The 18242-nt window shown below is 40.0% G+C and overlaps 1 protein-coding gene across 4 annotated transcripts in view; it reads left to right on the plus strand.

Moving 5' to 3' along the window:
- Positions 1–18242, plus strand: part of SSBP2 (single stranded DNA binding protein 2) — a 136159-nt gene that overhangs the window by 104104 nt on the left and 13813 nt on the right. For 2 of the 4 annotated variants that reach the window (XM_074533091.1, XM_074533094.1), the window contains 11 exons: positions 303–362; positions 1968–2034; positions 2183–2253; positions 4240–4331; positions 8363–8411; positions 9409–9444; positions 11006–11060; positions 12595–12665; positions 13402–13480; positions 14614–14642; positions 17402–17500. In XM_074533091.1, the coding sequence (XP_074389192.1) occupies positions 303–362; positions 1968–2034; positions 2183–2253; positions 4240–4331; positions 8363–8411; positions 9409–9444; positions 11006–11060; positions 12595–12665; positions 13402–13480; positions 14614–14642; positions 17402–17500 (708 nt within the window). The remainder of the gene's footprint in view (positions 1–302; positions 363–1967; positions 2035–2182; positions 2254–4239; positions 4332–8362; positions 8412–9408; positions 9445–11005; positions 11061–12594; positions 12666–13401; positions 13481–14613; positions 14643–17401; positions 17501–18242) is intronic. The other 2 variants (XM_074533093.1, XM_074533095.1) reach the window with 1 other exon arrangement.

Consider the following 18242-nt stretch of genomic DNA (forward strand, 5'->3'; position numbering starts at 1 on the left):
ATGGATGGATGGATGGATGGATGGATGGATGGATGGATGATGGATGGATGGAAGGATGGATGGATGGATGGATGGATGGATGATGGATGGATGGATGATGGATGGATGGATGGATGGATGGATGGATGGATGATGGATGGATGGATGGATGGATGATGGATGGAAGGATGATGGATGGATGGATGGATGGATGGATGATGGATGGATGGATGGATGGATGATGGATGGATGGTTGGATGGATGGATGGATGGATTACCAGAGGAATGGGATTATTCAGCAGTGTTTCCTTCTCTCCCTGCAGCCTTTCATGTCCCCCCGGTACCCTGGAGGCCCAAGGCCACCTCTCAGAATACCCAACCAGGTAAGGCTGGTCCCTGCTGCTCTGCTGGCCCTCTGCTACTCACTTCTGTGTCAGATGCGTCAGTCTCTGCCCATCCCTGTTGACATACAAATTATATTTATTCCACAGTAAATATGGGGGTTATTGGTGAGAAACAGGCCTCATGAAGTGCTCTGTGGCTCCCAAAGACACGCTGGCAACTCTCTAAAAGCGCTGAATTCCCAATTTTCTCTCATCTCCATCTAAGGATGTGCAATGCCAGCGAGACAAGGATGAGTAATGAGCTGCTGTTCGTCAGCAGGGACCTTTTCTGGCCCATCTGTGAGAAGAGGGTTCTGGAAGTAGAGAACATTTGTGTTTTCAAGTTCTCCATAGTGCAGAAAGAGGAGGAGAAAGAGTTGTCAGCAGATGAAAAGTTAAAGACAAGCAGACAGAAAAACATCAGTGGAGCTCTGAGAGGAAAACTAGGTCATTTACAATATTGGGAAAAGTAGAAAGGATAAATGGAACAGGTAGTTTGGTTCAACTTTGGTTTCCAGGACTGCCTTTTGATTGTCACACTATATCCCAGCCTCACTTCTGGCTATTCACAGTTTCAACAAATTTGTCATTACTTTTGACACACTGTCACCAGAACTTATGAAATCTAAATTTCAGTGAGCTGGGTGTATCTGGTGGCAAGACTTGTCCAGGTGATGTTTGGGATCAGGTAAAGCTGCCTGTACCAGGGCTCCTTCCTCCCCAAGGCCCTGAGGGACTGAATGAACCTCGATGAGGTGATCATGTGTGCAGTGCCATTAGTACTGCACTAAATATCTGATAACATTTTACTGCGATAGCTCAGTTCACTCCTGATTTTTGCACTTCCCAATACCATCTGAGCCAGAGGTGTCTGAGCCCCTGAGCCAAGGGTTTGGGTTTCACACCCTCTGTGCCTGAGCTCAGTGAATCCTGAAGTGCTGCCAGCCTGCAGGTTTGCTTTCAGAAGTGTTTTTGTCTGCACACTGTGGTATTTTCAGTCCAGAGTGGAAGGTAATCCATAATCCCGGTGAACTGCAGCTCTTGCTACATTCACATTGTGCCAAATTCATTAATTGCTGCTTTAGCAGCACTGATATTACTCAAGGTGCAGCCTGGATGGGTAGGTAGGATGTGGAAGCAATAAATTGTTGTGGTGCAGCTTTAAGGCCCAAATTTCGATTAGGTGCTAGTTTGGTCCTGGGATTGTGGAAAGGATCCCTGCCCATGGCAGAGGGGCTGGAAGGAGATGAGCTTTAAGGTCCCTTCCAACCCAAACCATTCTGACATTCTGCTCACTCAGGATACATTTTAACTGAAAATGTGATGGTGCTTTGAAATGCTAAATAGCACCTCATGGATCAGCTACAAAGATCCATTCATAAAAGCATTTTTCCACTTGACTCAGCTGCAGGTAAAATCCTGTAAAAATGAGCTTTAAACCTAATTCAGTAAACCCAGAGGGCAGATTAATCTGGGAATTTAAAAGCACATTAACACCTGACACAGAGGAAACATCCAGGAATTAGGAATGAAACGTGTGTGCTGTGTCTTTAACATGAATTTGAAGGCATTCTGTGCTTTTCTGCTGTGTTTTCCCTGCCTCAGGCCCTCGGAGGTGTCCCGGGGAGTCAGCCCCTCCTGCCCAGCGGGATGGACCCCACACGGCAGCAGGGTGAGTGTGGCATCTGCACAGAGCTGATCCTTTGCCTTCTCTGGGAATTGGAAAGGGATGATTCATTACGAGTAGAAGGTGATTGTGTCTTGCATATCTAAACAAGCTGTGTATTGCATATATAATGTATTTTATATTTTGTTCGCAGGTCACCCAAACATGGGCGGGCCGATGCAGAGGATGACTCCTCCAAGGGGAATGGTGCCATTAGGACCACAGGTACTTTCTACAGAGGGGTTATCCTTAGTGACAGGCCTATACTTAGTCTGTATTCTCTGTCTTTGCTTAGCTTGGAGATTCCCAGGGCTTGTTTTCATAATCCCTTTTTAAAACAAACAAAAAAAAATCTGTTATGAGTTGCAGCTGTACAAAATCAAAATGAAAAATCTGTCATTTTCATAAATATTTGGGATTTAAAGAAGAATCCTGTCCCTTGCTTTCTTTAGAAAAGTGGTTTTTGTAATCAAGGACTGACACTGGCAAGGCAGACCTGGAGTGGAGTCGGTGTTTCCTCCTCCTCCTCACTGATTATGCTGTTTAGGAAGAAAATATTAATACCTTCTAAGTTTGCCCAAAATACCTCTCCAAATTCTGTAAACTTTTTCTTTCATCCCCCGTTGATGTAAATTTTGTCACAGGCAGCAGAGATTTTAGTGTAAAGCGAGATGTCCAGGCTGCTGTTTGTGCCCCTGAGCATCTCTGGCTCTGTCCCAGGGGGACAAGGACAGGCCTGGTGCACCCCTGGAACACAAATGCAGGAGTTTCCTCTGTGTTTTGTCAGCAGCACGTGGGTGGTGGTGTCCCTCCCTGGTGCTGCCAGTGTTTTGTTTCACAGTGGGCTTGTTGTGCCCACACTGTGCATTTTTGCTTCCCCATTTCAGATAATCTCCCTGGTGGCTTCTTGTTTGAATAACAGCTAAACTCTAAATTATTGAATAGCTTTGTCTTTCAAGTCTGTTCACAACTGTCTGTACAGTTTTGGGTATTTTTGCTACAAACCAGTTGTGTAGTTCTTCACAATCTCTGCTGAGCGACCAGCAAAACATATATAAATTTAAAATAAAATATATTTGCAATTTTTTTAATGTAGCCCTGAAATGTATTTGCTCTTTTTGGAGGTAGAAAGAGAAGCTCTATATGCCATATGAGATTGAGCTGATCCTTTATGCAGCACCCTTAGTCACACTGCAGGCAAATCTCATGCCACTTTTTAGGAGGATAATTTTTCCATTTCTGCTGTCATTTAAGATCCAGTGTTTTTGTAAGCTTCTTCTTTCTTGTGCTCAACATCCTAACCTACACAAAATTTAAGTACTCAAAATTTAAGTTCACCAATGACTCCATAATTGGATCACCAAATACCTGGGCTCAGCAGAGAGCATCACTGCTCTGGAAGGACACCTGTATGGGTGGCAGTGCTGTTATTCAGGCCAAAGGAGTAAATCTGCTTAGGATTAGCAGTAATTACAGGTGGAAAATTGTCAGGTGAGACAGAATGTTCTGCTTCTATTCCATTGAATAAAAATAGGTGTAATTTATATCTTTTTTTGTAAGTAGTGCAGTCAAGCTTTGGTGATGGTTTCAGGACATACACTCAGATTTTGTGGCTGTTGGGTATTTAGTTTTTTAGCATTGCTAGGACATTATTTATCATATTTAATACTCTTCATTTCGATTATCAAAGACCCGGGGTAGTGGAAAGTGTCCCTGCCCAGGCCAGGGGTGAACTGGATGGGCTTTAAGGTCCCATCCTGGGATTCTGTGATTTATTGGAATTGAATCGTGGAAAGAGAAATGTAATAGTGCATTAGAAAAGTTATATCATGTGTTTTAATTTTATACAAACATAATGAAATCTAGATAAAAAGAACAGCATTTAATATCTCATAATCTTAGTAGGGGGTTCTGATTTTGAATTGCCTTGGTTTAGAAGTTGACCCTTGCTGGCCATTAACTTGAACTCAATATGTGTAAATAGTATAATTCCCCCTGAAACCACATTAACCATTCTTAGCTGGTTTCTGTTGTTTGTGTTGTTTCTCCCTGGGGTTAAAGATCCCAATTTTTAGTCAACAGTCAGGGAATCCTGAGAGCATGAATGGCATGGCCTGTCGTGGCAGCAGTTGTCATTGCACAGGGATGTCATTAACCTGCTGTCCTTTCTTTCCCCCTCCCCTTTGGTTTTGTTTTTTTGTTTTGTGGTAGTCTGACCCTTGGTTGTCGTTGCAGAACTATGGAGGTGCCATGAGACCCCCTCTGAACGCTTTAGGTGGCCCGGGGATGCCTGGGATGAACATGTAAGCACAACACCAATCCTACTGTACATGGAAAATGCCATTATTGCATTGCAGAAGGAGCGATTGGGACAGACAAGGCAACGAGAATGTGCTTTGATGACCAATAATTGCCATTTTAAGAACTGAACCCACAGTCTTACAGGAGCCTTGGCTGTCCTAACAAGTCTGTGCAAATACTCAGTTTCTTTCACAGATCAAACTTCAAACACTGGGAATATTTTGTCAATATAATCACTGATATATCCTTGTATGCATTTTTAGAAATGACATTATTTATATTTCTACTTGCTGAATATCTCGTGAGGAATGCTTTTTCTCTGCAAAAATAAATCAGTACTTAATTGTAGCAAAATAGCCTTTGTCTGGAACTATTTACAAGAAAGACACAATTGATTTGAAAGTCTTCCTCAACTGCAGTTCTTGTTTCCTTAAATGCATTTATTTCCACTCTAAACACATAGAGGAGGTTTACAGATATGAGTGTATTTCTGTCGATGTTTCTGTGTATTTCTGGGTCTGGAAAATCTTCTGATAAAAATGGATATAATCTGAGTTCAGATTTGTTCTAAATGTGAACGTAGCCATGGCAGGGTGTTGCACCTTGTATCCCTGAAGACAGCCCCCCTTTTAAATGTGTAGAAATACTGCAGATGTAACATTAAGAAAGCAGTAAAGATTTCTATATGCTTTCTCATTATATCATAGATACCCTTTTTTACTCCAGTTTTTATGGAAAACGTAAATAAGAAATGATAACTTTAATTTCGAGTAAAAAGTTACTACTGAAGAAGAAGTCAAAGAGGTACACAAATAGATAATGTAATTTTGGAAAAACCACTGTACCTCTAACAGGTTTGGATTTCCAGACATACCTTGAAATCTTGAAGCAAATAAACTAAAATCTGAAGTCGTGTGTTGCTCTATCATATGCATCACATATGGGGATTTAAGAGAATTCTAGGAGCCTTCCTGAGAGTAGACATTTATGGTTTTCAATTAAATTGATGTGGAAAAAATACTTAGACATTTGAAATTCAGTGTGAGTCAAGTATAGGCACTGTAGAAGTTTTCCTCAGCAGAAGGCTGTATAAAAAAAAGGAAATTAACTTTTCAGAAGTAAACTGAGGGATGGATAAGATATTTTGAAACTATTTATTCACATAAATGAGAATTTCCCCAGGAAAAATAAGAAAAGAGTTTTCTGTATGACAAAAAGATTTCCTGGCCTACCAGAAAGAGAGAATATGGATTGAAGTACTTATACTGTGCTCTTTATAAACACATTTTATCAAAGGGTTGCTCTGAGTTGGGGTTCTTTGACCTGTATTTCCAGGACATGAGGGTGTTTTCCTGCTGTAAATTCAGTTCTGTCTCTGAAGCTGCAGTGAGGGCTGGGCTGGGGCAGTGCCAGAGGCTGGGCCCAGATGTGCTCCCCTCACCCTTTGCCCCAGCTGGGGAAATCACATTTCCCCTGCACATAAGGATGTCCCTTCCCACCCGAGTGTTTTCTGTACTCGACAATTTCCCACTGCCCTGTTCTTCATTTTCTTGGGGTTTTGGCCGTGTCAAGTGCAAAAATGTGTGTTCCACAGAAACAGCTGCTGTTGAAAATCCAGCTTTTCCTCCTTGGAATGCGAGGGGAAGCTGTTTTGGTTAAGAGCAGACTATCTGCCATGTAAAATGTGACATTTTTCTGGGTGAGAAATTGTTCTTTGTGGTCAGAAAGGGCAGCCTGAGGACTCAGAAGGCAGCATTGAATCCCCTGCAATCCACACCTGCAGCACTGCTGGGTGATTCCTGCCTTTGTCATCAGCAGCACCATCAGATTCCTGTTGGGCACAGCTGATGCCCAGCCCATCTTCTTCCACAGAATAACTTCATTTTAGGCTCTAAGTTTCTCAGTTGGAACTTGGCACAGCCGTTTTTAGGAAGATTTCATGTCTCTGCCAGTTTTTGGAAGAGAAAGGCAGATTTCAGGGAGCCTCAGTGTTATATTTCACTGGAGATTTTTAACACCCTGTGTGACCTGCAGTGCTGTCTCAAGCACTAAGAATATCTCAGTCATGCCTCAGATTTAAAAAAAAAATAAAAGAAAAAGGTGTGATTTTGTCTTTTAACTTCAATTCACAAACTTGAGTCTAGATGTTTCATTTCCTGGTGGAATATATTTGCCTCTTGGGAAACTGAAATTTCAGACTTTTATTTTTTCAAGCCAGGATTGACACTTACAGGATAAACTCTAAAAAAATTACAGAAAAAAAAATGGTCATAGCAACAGAGACCTTGTGAAGTATTTTGGAATTGGTGCTTGTATGGTTATGTTTTATGACCTTGTTGGTGCTTCCAAAATAAACATTTAGTAAAAGACAAAAGACCTGCTTGCATGGAATTAAAAAAATAAGAAAAATTGCAGTTTGGGAGTTTTAATGTGTGTTTTATAAGCATTTGGCTCCACAAAATCCATGTGGCTTTCCAGCAAAATCTGCTGCAGTGATTTCTAAGTCTGTATTTAAAGCTATCCAATAAATCTGAAAATTCCAACACCTTTTTAGATGAAAGGTGAGTTCCCATGTCTCAGTGTAATTTCTGAGTTTCCATATTCCTGTGGCTTAACCCAGTTTTGTCTCTGAGTCAGTACATGTCACAGAAATGAGTGCAAGGGTTTGGAGTTAAAACAGACTTTTAAATGTTTTTACAAATATTTGTGATTTTTCTGAAAGAGGGGATCCAATAAACCACTAAAAAATAAGAAAAAGAACAGCAAGACCCAAAAAAAAAAAAATTTAATATTTCACTATGTGATCAGCAGAGGAGAAATTGCTGAATATTTGACCTGAGGAGCATTTTCTCTCTCAGTCTTTCTTTGAATGATGCAGAAAAGACCATTCCAACATTCTTGATTTCTATCATTCCAACAATAAAGGCAGTGGAAATAAATAAAATTTTCTGTTGATTTTTTCTTTGAGATTGTTCCTTTATAGTTTCATCAACAATGTAATAAAAAAATAAGATTCAATATTAAATCCCTCAGGCAATGTATGCACTTAATAGCTTTTATTTCTGCAGGACTTAGGGAACTTTCAGAACTCATTAATGAAGGGTGATTCTTTCTGTCTGTTCCAGTCTCTCTCCCATGCCTGGCGAGCTGCAGGGGTTAATGTTGCTTTTCTGAGGCCAAAAGGCCATTGAAAATGTGAAAGTTTTGTCATCTGCTCTGCCTCTCTGTTGTCAGGGCCTTCAGAAAGTGATTCAGCCCTGTTTGTAAATAGGCAGGAGCTCTTGGTACTCCCAGAAATAATTATGGATTTGGGACATTGTGAGCATGGAGATTTTGCCTCTGTTGTGTCTGAGTCCCCTCTGCATTGCTAAGAGATGAAGCCTCACCCCCAAAATATTTTTCTGGGTTTAGCTGAGGGTGAGAAACTTAAAATAACAGCAAAAGTTGTGAGAAAAACCCTCTGGGGGTTTTCTGGATGTAATACATGACATTTATATCATGGCTGTTGTTGTTCTCATTATGGTCACCATCATCATGGTCATCATCATCATCATCCTCATCACCATACAGGGATCATAGCAACCTGTATGGTTTGTATGGCTTGCTCTTTTACAAATTAGGTGTGCCCAAAACATTTATTAGCTAATTGCACAAGTTTTGCTAATGAAACCTGACAATTCTGCAGTATTGCAGATCCACAGTAAATGAATCCATCCTCAGCGCTTCAGGCATGTGCTTAATCTTGTGAGCAAGATCACTGGTTTTATGACTGAACATTTATTTCTTTTATGACTTGAATTTATTTTCTGAGTAGTAAATAAATTAATCAACTCACCAAATGACTGAATAGCAGTGCCACAACAAAAATTCTGCTCTTGCATTGTAACTTAGTGTAGTTATGGTTTGTAAACACACTTGAGCTTGAAAAAAAGCCATTTCCTTCCTCTGGAAGCAGGTTATTCAGATTTTTTACCCCAGAGCTGGTCAGAGGATGAGGGTGGTTCTGTGTCTCATCATTCTTCTTCTGTTTCAGGGGTCCTGGGGGTGGTAGACCTTGGCCAAACCCAACCAATGCCAATTCTGTAAGTAAATATTACAAATATATTTGACATCTCTTGGGTTCAGGGAAGTATCTTCATGCCAGGCCCAGCCCTGCTGTAACATCAAGGTTGTCCTGGCATCCTACACGAACAGGACATTTCTCCAGAAGGCAGAAATTCTTCATTTTCATTCAGGGATCATATATCATTAGTTTAAAAGTGTCAATTTTGGCACTTGTAGATGGATAAGGTGGGTCTGGCTTGCCCTGCTAAACAGTTCTTCCTGATTTTCTCAGTTTTGGCTTTTTAATTCTATTAGTGAAATTCTTCTCTTTTCTTTGGCATAAACTGAATTAAAATTGATATTTTTTAGCTGATAGTTAAAGTCTTTTCAGTCCCTGAAATCAATTGGCAAGTTCAGTAATAGATTTATTTGTAACAGTAGTTTGGCTGACAAGTTGTCTGTAGAGAAATTTGTGTTTGTCTGTGCACTTGTTGCTCCCACAACAGCACTGGCCTGTGTTCCTTTGGGGAGAATAACAGCAAAGGCAGAAACAAAGAAGAAAACAAGATTATTCACAGGATTTCTCCAGGACAGTGTCCTTCAGAAAACATAAATAAAAAATGGGAATAGATACCAATATCTTCTAAGGTGAAAGATGTGGTAGCTTCTTTGCCTTTTGTGGTTAAGATTGTATTGAAAATTAGGTATCTCTCAAGAACACAAAAATTCAGTTTGTGCTTGGCTGACTGAAGTCCTGCTGACTGAAATACAAGTATGTGCTGCCTGAGTCCATGCACCTTATAAACTACATTGCCTTAGTAACCTTATACCTTAACATTCTAATACTTCATTGGTTTTTAGTCAATTTTTTGAAATTGCTGAAAAGAAGTGTTTATTTTGACAGCAGAAGCATTTCCCCATGATTTTAGCTGTGCCCTTAGTCACTCTAATTGAATCAGCTCTCACCTGCAGCTGCAGGAGCCCATCCCAGCACAGAAGGACCCAAAATCACTGTTTTTTCTGTTGATGTTACAGATACCTTATTCCTCAGCCTCTCCTGGGAACTACGTGGTGAGTGCCTTTGTGTGTGTTTGTTGGACATCACATCTCGTTTGGGCAGAGAAACAGCAGCCCAGATGTTGAGGGGAGCCCCGGTGTGCTGGCTGAACATCTGGCCTGCCCCGAGGTTTCCCAGCCCCTCTGGTGCAGATGTGGGTGCTCCCCACCAGGATCATTGTCAGCCTGCTCCAAATTGTCACTTCAGACAAAACCCCTTTTGAACTTCTGCAGGAAAAAGGTGTTAATGTGTAATGCTGGGTTTTGTCTCTGTAACTGGAGATTAACTTTGCTATTTTACAATCTCTATTGTTGTTGTTGTTGCACTCAGGTTATCTGTATGGCTGAGGAGCTTTTCCCAGGCAGATCGTTTACTCTGTTTTTATCACCTGCACATGGCTGGTGTCACAGGGCGAGGAGGGAGAATTATAGAATTAAAAGCAATTTATTTTGTCATTTCTTAAAAAAATTAGATGGGGGAAAAGTTATGATTCTTGCAAGTGTTTGTAACTGTAGGCCTCATTTCGTTGCAACTTGGTGGAAACAGTCAATATTTGCTGCCTCCAAATCAGTTCTTTCAGTGCAGAACTTCTCTCTCTGCTTGGAGGAGGTTTTGTGGGTTTGCCACATTCTATTGCTGAAGAGTTTAAAGACATTTTGGGAATATTTGACTCCATAGAGAGCAACTTTTTGGGGATGAGGGATGGGCTGGAAAGCTCCTAAAAAAGGTTTTTAGTGAAAAGATTTGTAATCTGAAATTACTCACTTTGAGAACTTAATAAGATTAATCAATATATAATATATTAATATATGCTGATATAAAAACTTATCCACTAATATAGACGTATATATAATATGTATAAATATACAAATATATACTTTTTATACATTAATAATATTATATTCTCAGAGTGAAAATCATTGATACCAAAAAACTCTCTAAGAGAGGGAAAAAACACAAAGTAAGAGCAAATTTAAAATGAGATGAAAAAGTTAATGAGGACAAGTAACTTCTCTCATAAATGATCAGTTAGTTGTTCCTACATCTTTTTATCAGATGTTTAAAAACATGCAGATTGAGCCCTTAAAAAAATCAAGTGAGTGAGATGCACAGGTATATAGAGAGCCTGTGATGCCTAGGCAGTCATATGGGTTTGGATAAAATGTGGATATAAATCTATGGATAAAAGTTTATAGGTGAAAAATATATGCACAGGTATCCTGTAAGCAGACAGAATACCCAGACCTTTGTAATCACTGCCACTGAAAAGATATCCCTGTCTGAACAGAGTGTCTGCTGTTTTAAATGATAACAAAAGAGGTAAAGTACAGTAACGTCCATATGGCAATGAAAATTATAATTATTTCTAGCAGTTGTGTATGTTTTATTAGAGAAAGTCAATATTTATTTGTGTAACAGCCAGAGCATTTTTTGTTTCTTAGCCTTGATCAGATTTGTGACATGGAAGAAACCAAAATTTTAAAAAATAAATGTTCCTTGATGGGGGGGGGGTCTGTTTTAGGTTTTTTTCTGACCTTTTAATTCATGCTGACTGACAGTTTTTACTCTCCCCAGGGTCCTCCAGGCGGTGGAGGGCCACCTGGAACACCCATCATGCCTAGTCCTGCAGGTACTGAAACACACTTGGAACTAACAAAATAAAGATTTTAGGAAGTACACTTTTGGGGTTTTTTTAATAATCAAATAACAAAATTATTGGGTCTATATTTTCTGTATCACGGGGGTTTTTTCCCTACTTGCTACTTGCTAACCTCTCAGAGGAGGGTAGGGAATTTTCCTAACTGGCCACAAAAACTTACTGCACCAGTATATTACTTCATTGAATACAATTCTAGGGATTTAGAGATATAAAAATAAAAATCAAAACCAAGCCAAATAAAACCCTTCCAAAACATGAACAAACCAAAAAGGCAACCTAAGGTAAAGATATTTTGAAGTTCTGTGTTCCAAAGCATGAAAACACTTAGAAATTGGCTACCTGTGAGTTTTGCCAAGGTATTTACTCACCTGTGAGACCAGCAGCTCAGAGATTCCACAGGCCAACCATCCCTGTGTGCTCTGACATGAGCCAGGACAGCAGACAGGCTTTTCCCCAGAACCTGGGGACAGCCAGGGATGTGTGTTCACAAGATTCTGGTGGACAAAGAACTTTTTGCCTGCCTCACTGAATACTGAAAATAACTTAATAAGCTGATTTTACTTCAGGCTAAAAACCTTTCTGTTTCCCCTTTTCCTCAGACAGCACCATAGAATGTTTAGTGATAGGTAGTGCTCTGTATATAATGGAATTATTAGCTTGGATTAATGCTTAGAAAATCATCTTGGAAATGTTGATTAGTAGACAAAATCCTTGATTTACCTTCCAGTTGTACATAGAATATCATTGGGTGTGGAATGGGTCTGGATGCAGAGTGCTGAGCTCTTTTTATTCATTATTATTTATGCAGTTAGTGATTTTCTAGAGTTGCCAATATTTTTTTTTAAATCACACTGTCCCCTTAGGGATGTATACAGACTTTTGTCAGGTCATTGTCCTTTCAGTTTTTGTAATTTTGGGTTTTTTCTGCAAGCATTGCACCAGGCTGCACCATGAAGATAGATCAGCTAAAGCCTCCCTCAGGAGTGAGGGATCTTTGCACAGTGTTCCATTGAAGACTTGGATATATTCAAATTCATATGGCCTTGACAGGGATGAGAGTGAAAAACTGTAACTCTTGGTCTGTGTAAGGAGAAGCTTTTTATCATTTATTAGAGATGGAAAGCAAATTACAGGAAGTACTGATAAGAAACAAACTCCTGTTCTATGAATAATATTGAAGATGAGTGAAGAAATTTAGAGCTTCAGGAAACAGGATTTTAGGAATTCAATAGTTAGAGATTCTTGGTGATTTATAAACCTTTTAACAGTCATGCATAAAGCTAGAGCCCAGTAGTCGTCACTTGGGGACCATGGCAATTATTTCTTTTCATAGCCCTGTTGTGTGGCAGCAGTGGATAGAAAGAGAATAAAATCTGCCATTATATTGCCACTGTGTATAGCACTGAGGCACAGTAATAATATGAACAAAATGACAGGAAATGTATGAGGTGAGTAATTTTATTGAAAAGTGTATTTTAGCACTTAAAATAATCTCTTATTACAGATTCAACCAACTCTGGAGACAACATGTACACTTTAATGAACGCTGTGCCACCTGGGCCCAACAGACCTAATGTAAATATGAATTTTCTTACATCTTTCTTTCAGTAGTGCAGCCTGCTGTTTATCCAAACACTGTATTTCCAGCAGCTATCATTATTGCTGAGCTTTTCTTTTTTATGGGTGGCTCTTCAGTTATGGGCCTCTGGGAAAAAAAAAACTGCCTGTAGAACTTAGAAGTAAATATATGTAGATATGCTAAGTCATTATGCAGTAAATTGCAGATTGTTTGGCTATAATGGTAGTATCTTTTAAATGTGTGAAAAGCTAAATTTAAGGTTAATTATGTAATTGGGTAGAAACTGCTCAAGTTGTGAAGGTGATGAGGAGCTTTTACAACTTAGGATAGGTCTGGTGGGGTTTGAAAGCTGTTAATTAATCACTGATGGATTTTAGGGAGTTATTAAAGTTCCCTATAACTCCAGTGGGAATGAGGCTGAATTGCCAGCAGCAGCCTGAAAAGCCGTACAAAACCAAAACTGAAGTAAATAATAAATTATTACTCTATTGGATTCCAGCTTACAGAGATGACAGTCTCCAAAAATCATGAAATTGACCCCAAAAAATGCTGGTTTTCAGTCTTCACAAGACACCTTCTCATAAAGGTCTGAATGGGGCTTGGGAGTCTCTTCTCATTCAGAGCTCAGGATTTGTTGTTACTTTTTTCCGTCCCTTCTCCTGAGGAGTATTTTCTCTTGATTGGGTTGTGTGATAAATAGCTGTGCATTTATTAATGCCTGCTCCTTTGTAGTTTCCACTGGGGCCGGGCTCGGATGGACCCATGAGCGGACTGGGTGGAATGGACTCGCACCATATGAACGGATCATTAGGTAACAGTAACAGGAAATGCTGAATTCCCAGCGCCCCTGCTGCTCTCTGGGACCAATTCCTGGAGTTCTGTGGAAGACACTTTGTTAAAATGGATGGAAAAAACTCTGTGTCCATCAGTGAGATGAAGGGAGTGATTTGAAGAGGCTGTGGCAATGAAAAAAGAAGTAATTGAAGCTCAGTGAGCAGACTTGTTGTGGACAATAACCATTCAGCATAGCCTCTGTCTCCTGGAGAGTTACTTTTTTTGTTTTAGGAAACATGTCCCTGACATTTTGGATTACTTTATATAGGGACACTTTTGCAGCCTTTCTTGACCTATTACAATCCTAAAATGGGTAGTTGGTTTAACTAGTAATGATGCAAAATTGCATTCAAGTCAATGAAAAACTGTGTGAGGCTGCCACACCTTTTTCTATCACTTTCTGCAAGCTGAGAATTTTCTGTTCTCAGCTAAAATGAAAAATTCAATTGCAATTATGGGAGGATTATACATGTACCTAGCACATAGTTTATCCTTTTGGGCTATGACAAAATAACTCCTGATAACATCTATATATCTGGAGTTTTTGGAGAGAGAAATCATACTCCTTCTCAGCCCTAGTTTACCTGGTTGTATGAAGGAGCTGTTTCAGTCTTCTCCCACAGCTCCATTTCTGATGGTTTTGCTGTGATCTCTTCTAGTTTTGTTCTCAGTACTCTCCCAGAATTTGTCTTCCCTGAAAATACATGTCTTTTGCTGCTAAAAAAACGCTTTTCTTTGTTCATGCATCCTAAAATTGCATTTCCCCTATTCTCTGCTTTACCTGAGGTGAGGGCTACAGCATGTGAAAAAAGCCCTCAGTTTTCAATTGTCTTGCACTCAGTATATTTAATTTCATTTGGTTTCCATTACTGTGCTCATCAGGATCATCTGTTTTCTTCTAAGAGATACTCAGTACATGTAGTGCAGCAACAGTTGATGGAGCCTCAGACTAATTGAGTGGATTACTCTGTACCAAATGTAAACTTTTACTGAGTTGGTTGTTTTGTAAAATGTTGATGTTGCACTATGTATTTTCTGTGGAAAAAAAAAATAATTATTGGATTAGCTTCAGCTCAAAATTTACTGAGCAATTGTGTGTTTTAATTTCAGGCTCAGGAGACATGGACAGTATTTCCAAAGTGAGTATCTAATCAAATATCTGGAATTTTTAGAGTGTTTCACTCTAAACTCATTTCCTTTGTCTCCATTATGAATCCTTTCCTTATACACATTTATTATATCATATCTATATTATATATAATTACCTCCAGTTCATAATCTGACTGAGCATGTTGTAGCCTTTGGTGCTCTTAAAATAAATGAAACCAGTTCTAATAATCAATTCTAGTCAAATGTAAATTTGGCACAATCTCCTTAGGGTGTTGCAGGATTGGGTTTGTCACCTCTCTAAGGTAATGTTAATATCTTAATCCTCAGGATAAATTTCCAAAAACTAGATTAAGAAGTACTTTCAGCAGAAGCACTGTTTTGATGCCACAATCATTACATAGCTGGAAAAGGGTGTGAGTTTAATCTGCAGGGATTTTGCATCTACAAAAACAATACTTGAATATGTTACTTCTGTAAAAATAAAGCTTCTGTGGATGGGATCATCATTAACTTAGGAATTAATGAGCCAATGTAGTATTGGTAAATGGGCATAAATAAAAAGGACCCTGTGTTCTTAAATTTTATAACATTTTCAGACTCTTCATGATGTAAAGGGATGGATGGAAAAGACCACATTGCCTCAGCTGTGCTGTGCTGGGCTGTGCAGTGAGGGATTCAATAAAAACCTCCTGTGGGATGACCAGCATACAGCACATTTTTATCAAAGTCTGTGGTTTTTCTTCACTATCTTACTGCAAACTGCAGCATTTTTAAGGGGAAAAAATCCAAAACATTTCCATTCCCGTGGGATAATTTTTAAAGCCTGTATTCCAGTTTTAGTTGGTCAGTATGTGCTGGTACAGGTATCAGCAGCACTGAAAACTCGGATCCTGAACAATTTACCTAAAAGTCTCATAATATGTTAGCCTGCATGAATAACTCATGGAAGTGACTTTTGATCTATGTGTTTTTTAAATAAGTAAAAGAAAAATGTTAATTTTGCCTGTAAAACAGCTGTCCATAGAAAATGGATCCAGTCCTGGCAGAATCAGTACAACTCACAGAATTCATTGCTTTCTAGAGAAGATTTTGACTAAATTAGCTAAATGGCAGAACATAAAGTTTTTTATGAACTGAGCTCAGACAAGGGCAGTAAATGAACTGAAATTATGCATGTTAAATAAAAATTACCAACCTGCATTTATTGCAATGCCCATGGAATTTGTGCAGGCACCAGGGGTACCCTTGCTTTGGAAAATCCCATTTGGAGCTATAGTGCTGGATCTCAAGCAGTCAGAAAAGCAGCCTGGGGCAGTCACTGAAATGGGATTTTTTCAGGAATTTGGCCCTTTGGGGCTGGAGTGCTGCAGCAATGGCAGAATGCCAAAGCTTAGTTCCACACAGAGCAACATGAAACAGGGGGAAATCCCCCAGGAACAAGCAAAAGGGCAGGAGCATCATATAAAATAAATGTGACAAGGTGTGTAATTCCTGGATGTCAAGGCCAGTGGGAGTTCTGTGACTGTGTAGCCTGACCTGGTGTGTAACTCAGGCTCTGGGCTGCCCTGAATTAATGCTGCTCATAAGGGTCCCTGAATATCTGGTGTGCTGGCTTCACTGGAGAGCAGACTTGATTATATTATATTATATTATTAGATAGATGTCAATTGATGCCAATATTGTTATTGTTACTGATGTCAATAACCTCTCATCAATAACCTTTGATGGACGTGTTGTCCAGTGGCCTGAGGATCACAGCTGTGGAAGTTGTGAATTAGACTGAAGAAAGCAGAAGGGCTAAGGCAGGGCTTTGACCCAGCTCTCTGCGCTGCATTTAAGATGCTGGTAAAGAATTTCTGCTTGTAGGTCATGTATGTAATTAGTTTGGTATTTATATTTATATTGCATTCCAGTTTTCTGAATTAAAAAAAAAAAAAGAAAACCAAGGAAAGAACTGTGATAGATGTAAGGATTTCATTATGAGGTCCATGGTTTCACTGCTCCTTTTCCCTGACTACTCCTTTTTCCATCATGAGTCCTCTGAGCAGGAGATGCAGCAGTGATGGAAGGAGGATTGCCCGTGGTCCAGGCATGGCAGGGTGCTGCAAAGCAGCTTTGTAAGAGCACCTGACTGATGGCAGTGTGTAAAATAACCACGTGTGAGCTGTTGATGCACAGTAGTTTCTGTGGCAATTACCTTGTTTCAGCCATTCTGCTTCTGAAGCTGCAGAGGTCTCTGTGCACTTCTGTAAGGAAAAGAGTAACAATTAATTTCTGGAAGGCTTTAGATTGTTACTATTTCTGTGAATTGTGACGATGAAGAGCAGCCCTCAGTGTGCAAAGGTCTGTGCAGACCTGATCCATCCTGCCTTTAAGTACATCTTTTGTCTGTCTTTAAGTACATACCCATAAGTCACGCGTGTCAGGGCTCACAGATGTGGCTGCATTCAACCACATGATTTAATGTGGTGACAGAACTTCCTCACATCCCTGCCGCAGCCTTTTACAGCTTTTCTTGACTTCAGCAAAAGCAGATGCTGGCTATAGCCTGAAAATGAGGCACAGGTAAATAATCCTTGCTTCAGGGAAGAGAACATTACTTAACAGACTAAAATTAGTGACTGAATCATGCAGAACCCTGCTGGGGCTGATTTCTCATCCTTGAGAGGCCCAGGGCACCTGAGTGCACCGAGTTCTGTGTGGAGCATGCCCTGGGCTCACCTGGTGAGGCTGCAAATGAACTGAAATCTGCAGCACTGAATCTGTACTTTGTCGTCTTTTTTAACAGAACTCTCCCAGTAATATGAGCATGAGCAACCAGCCTGGCACTCCCAGGGATGACAGTGAGATGGGTGGAAACTTCCTAAACCCTTTTCAGAGCGAGAGTGTAAGTATCCCATTACCTGGCTTGTTGGATTGCAGAGGTGAACATGTATCTGTGGTCTTTTGTTTAGAAAAAGAACCTCTACAAGTTTTGTGGTGTGCTTGTAGTGCAGCACTGTGGTCTTGTGGTTTCTGAAAGTACAGCATTGATTTGAATAAAAAATGTTGTGCAAAAGAGAGCTGAAACTGGAATAGGTGGGAGGCATAGGTTTACTGCAGAAACTCTTAGGGCCACGAGGTCAATGAAAAAGCAGGATTTACACTGAAGTGTGTGATGAGAGCACCAGCAGATTCCATGTTGCAGTGTGCTGTTACACCCATAAAAGGCAGAGGTTCCACTAGTGTTCATTCCGGGGGAAATTATGTCGGTTTTTTTTTAATATATGGAACGCTCAAAGCAGCAAAATGTATGTAAACATTTTACAGAGCAAGAGTGTGTTATTGTCATACTCATGTGCCTGAGGCTGGGTGTGTAAATCCACCTCTAGGTCCCTAAATAGGAGTGTTCCCTCATTGCCTATGCCAGTGGTGACCTGCTGCTCAGTAAACAGCTTCTGTTAGATCTCAGCATAGTTGAGTTCTATGGAAAATTTCCTGGGAATCTGATTTTGAGGGGTTTTGGGAGGTTTTCTTTTTCAGGTAGTGAAAAGGAAGAGTTTCTGCCAGTTAGCCGTTGGTGGGCACACATTCAGGTTGTGTGGAGTGTTGAAGGAAACTGTCATACACAACCTAAAAAGAGCAGAGTT

The sequence above is a fragment of the Zonotrichia albicollis genome, chromosome Z (genome assembly GCF_047830755.1).
Source record: "Zonotrichia albicollis isolate bZonAlb1 chromosome Z, bZonAlb1.hap1, whole genome shotgun sequence".
NCBI lineage: Eukaryota > Metazoa > Chordata > Aves > Passeriformes > Passerellidae > Zonotrichia > Zonotrichia albicollis.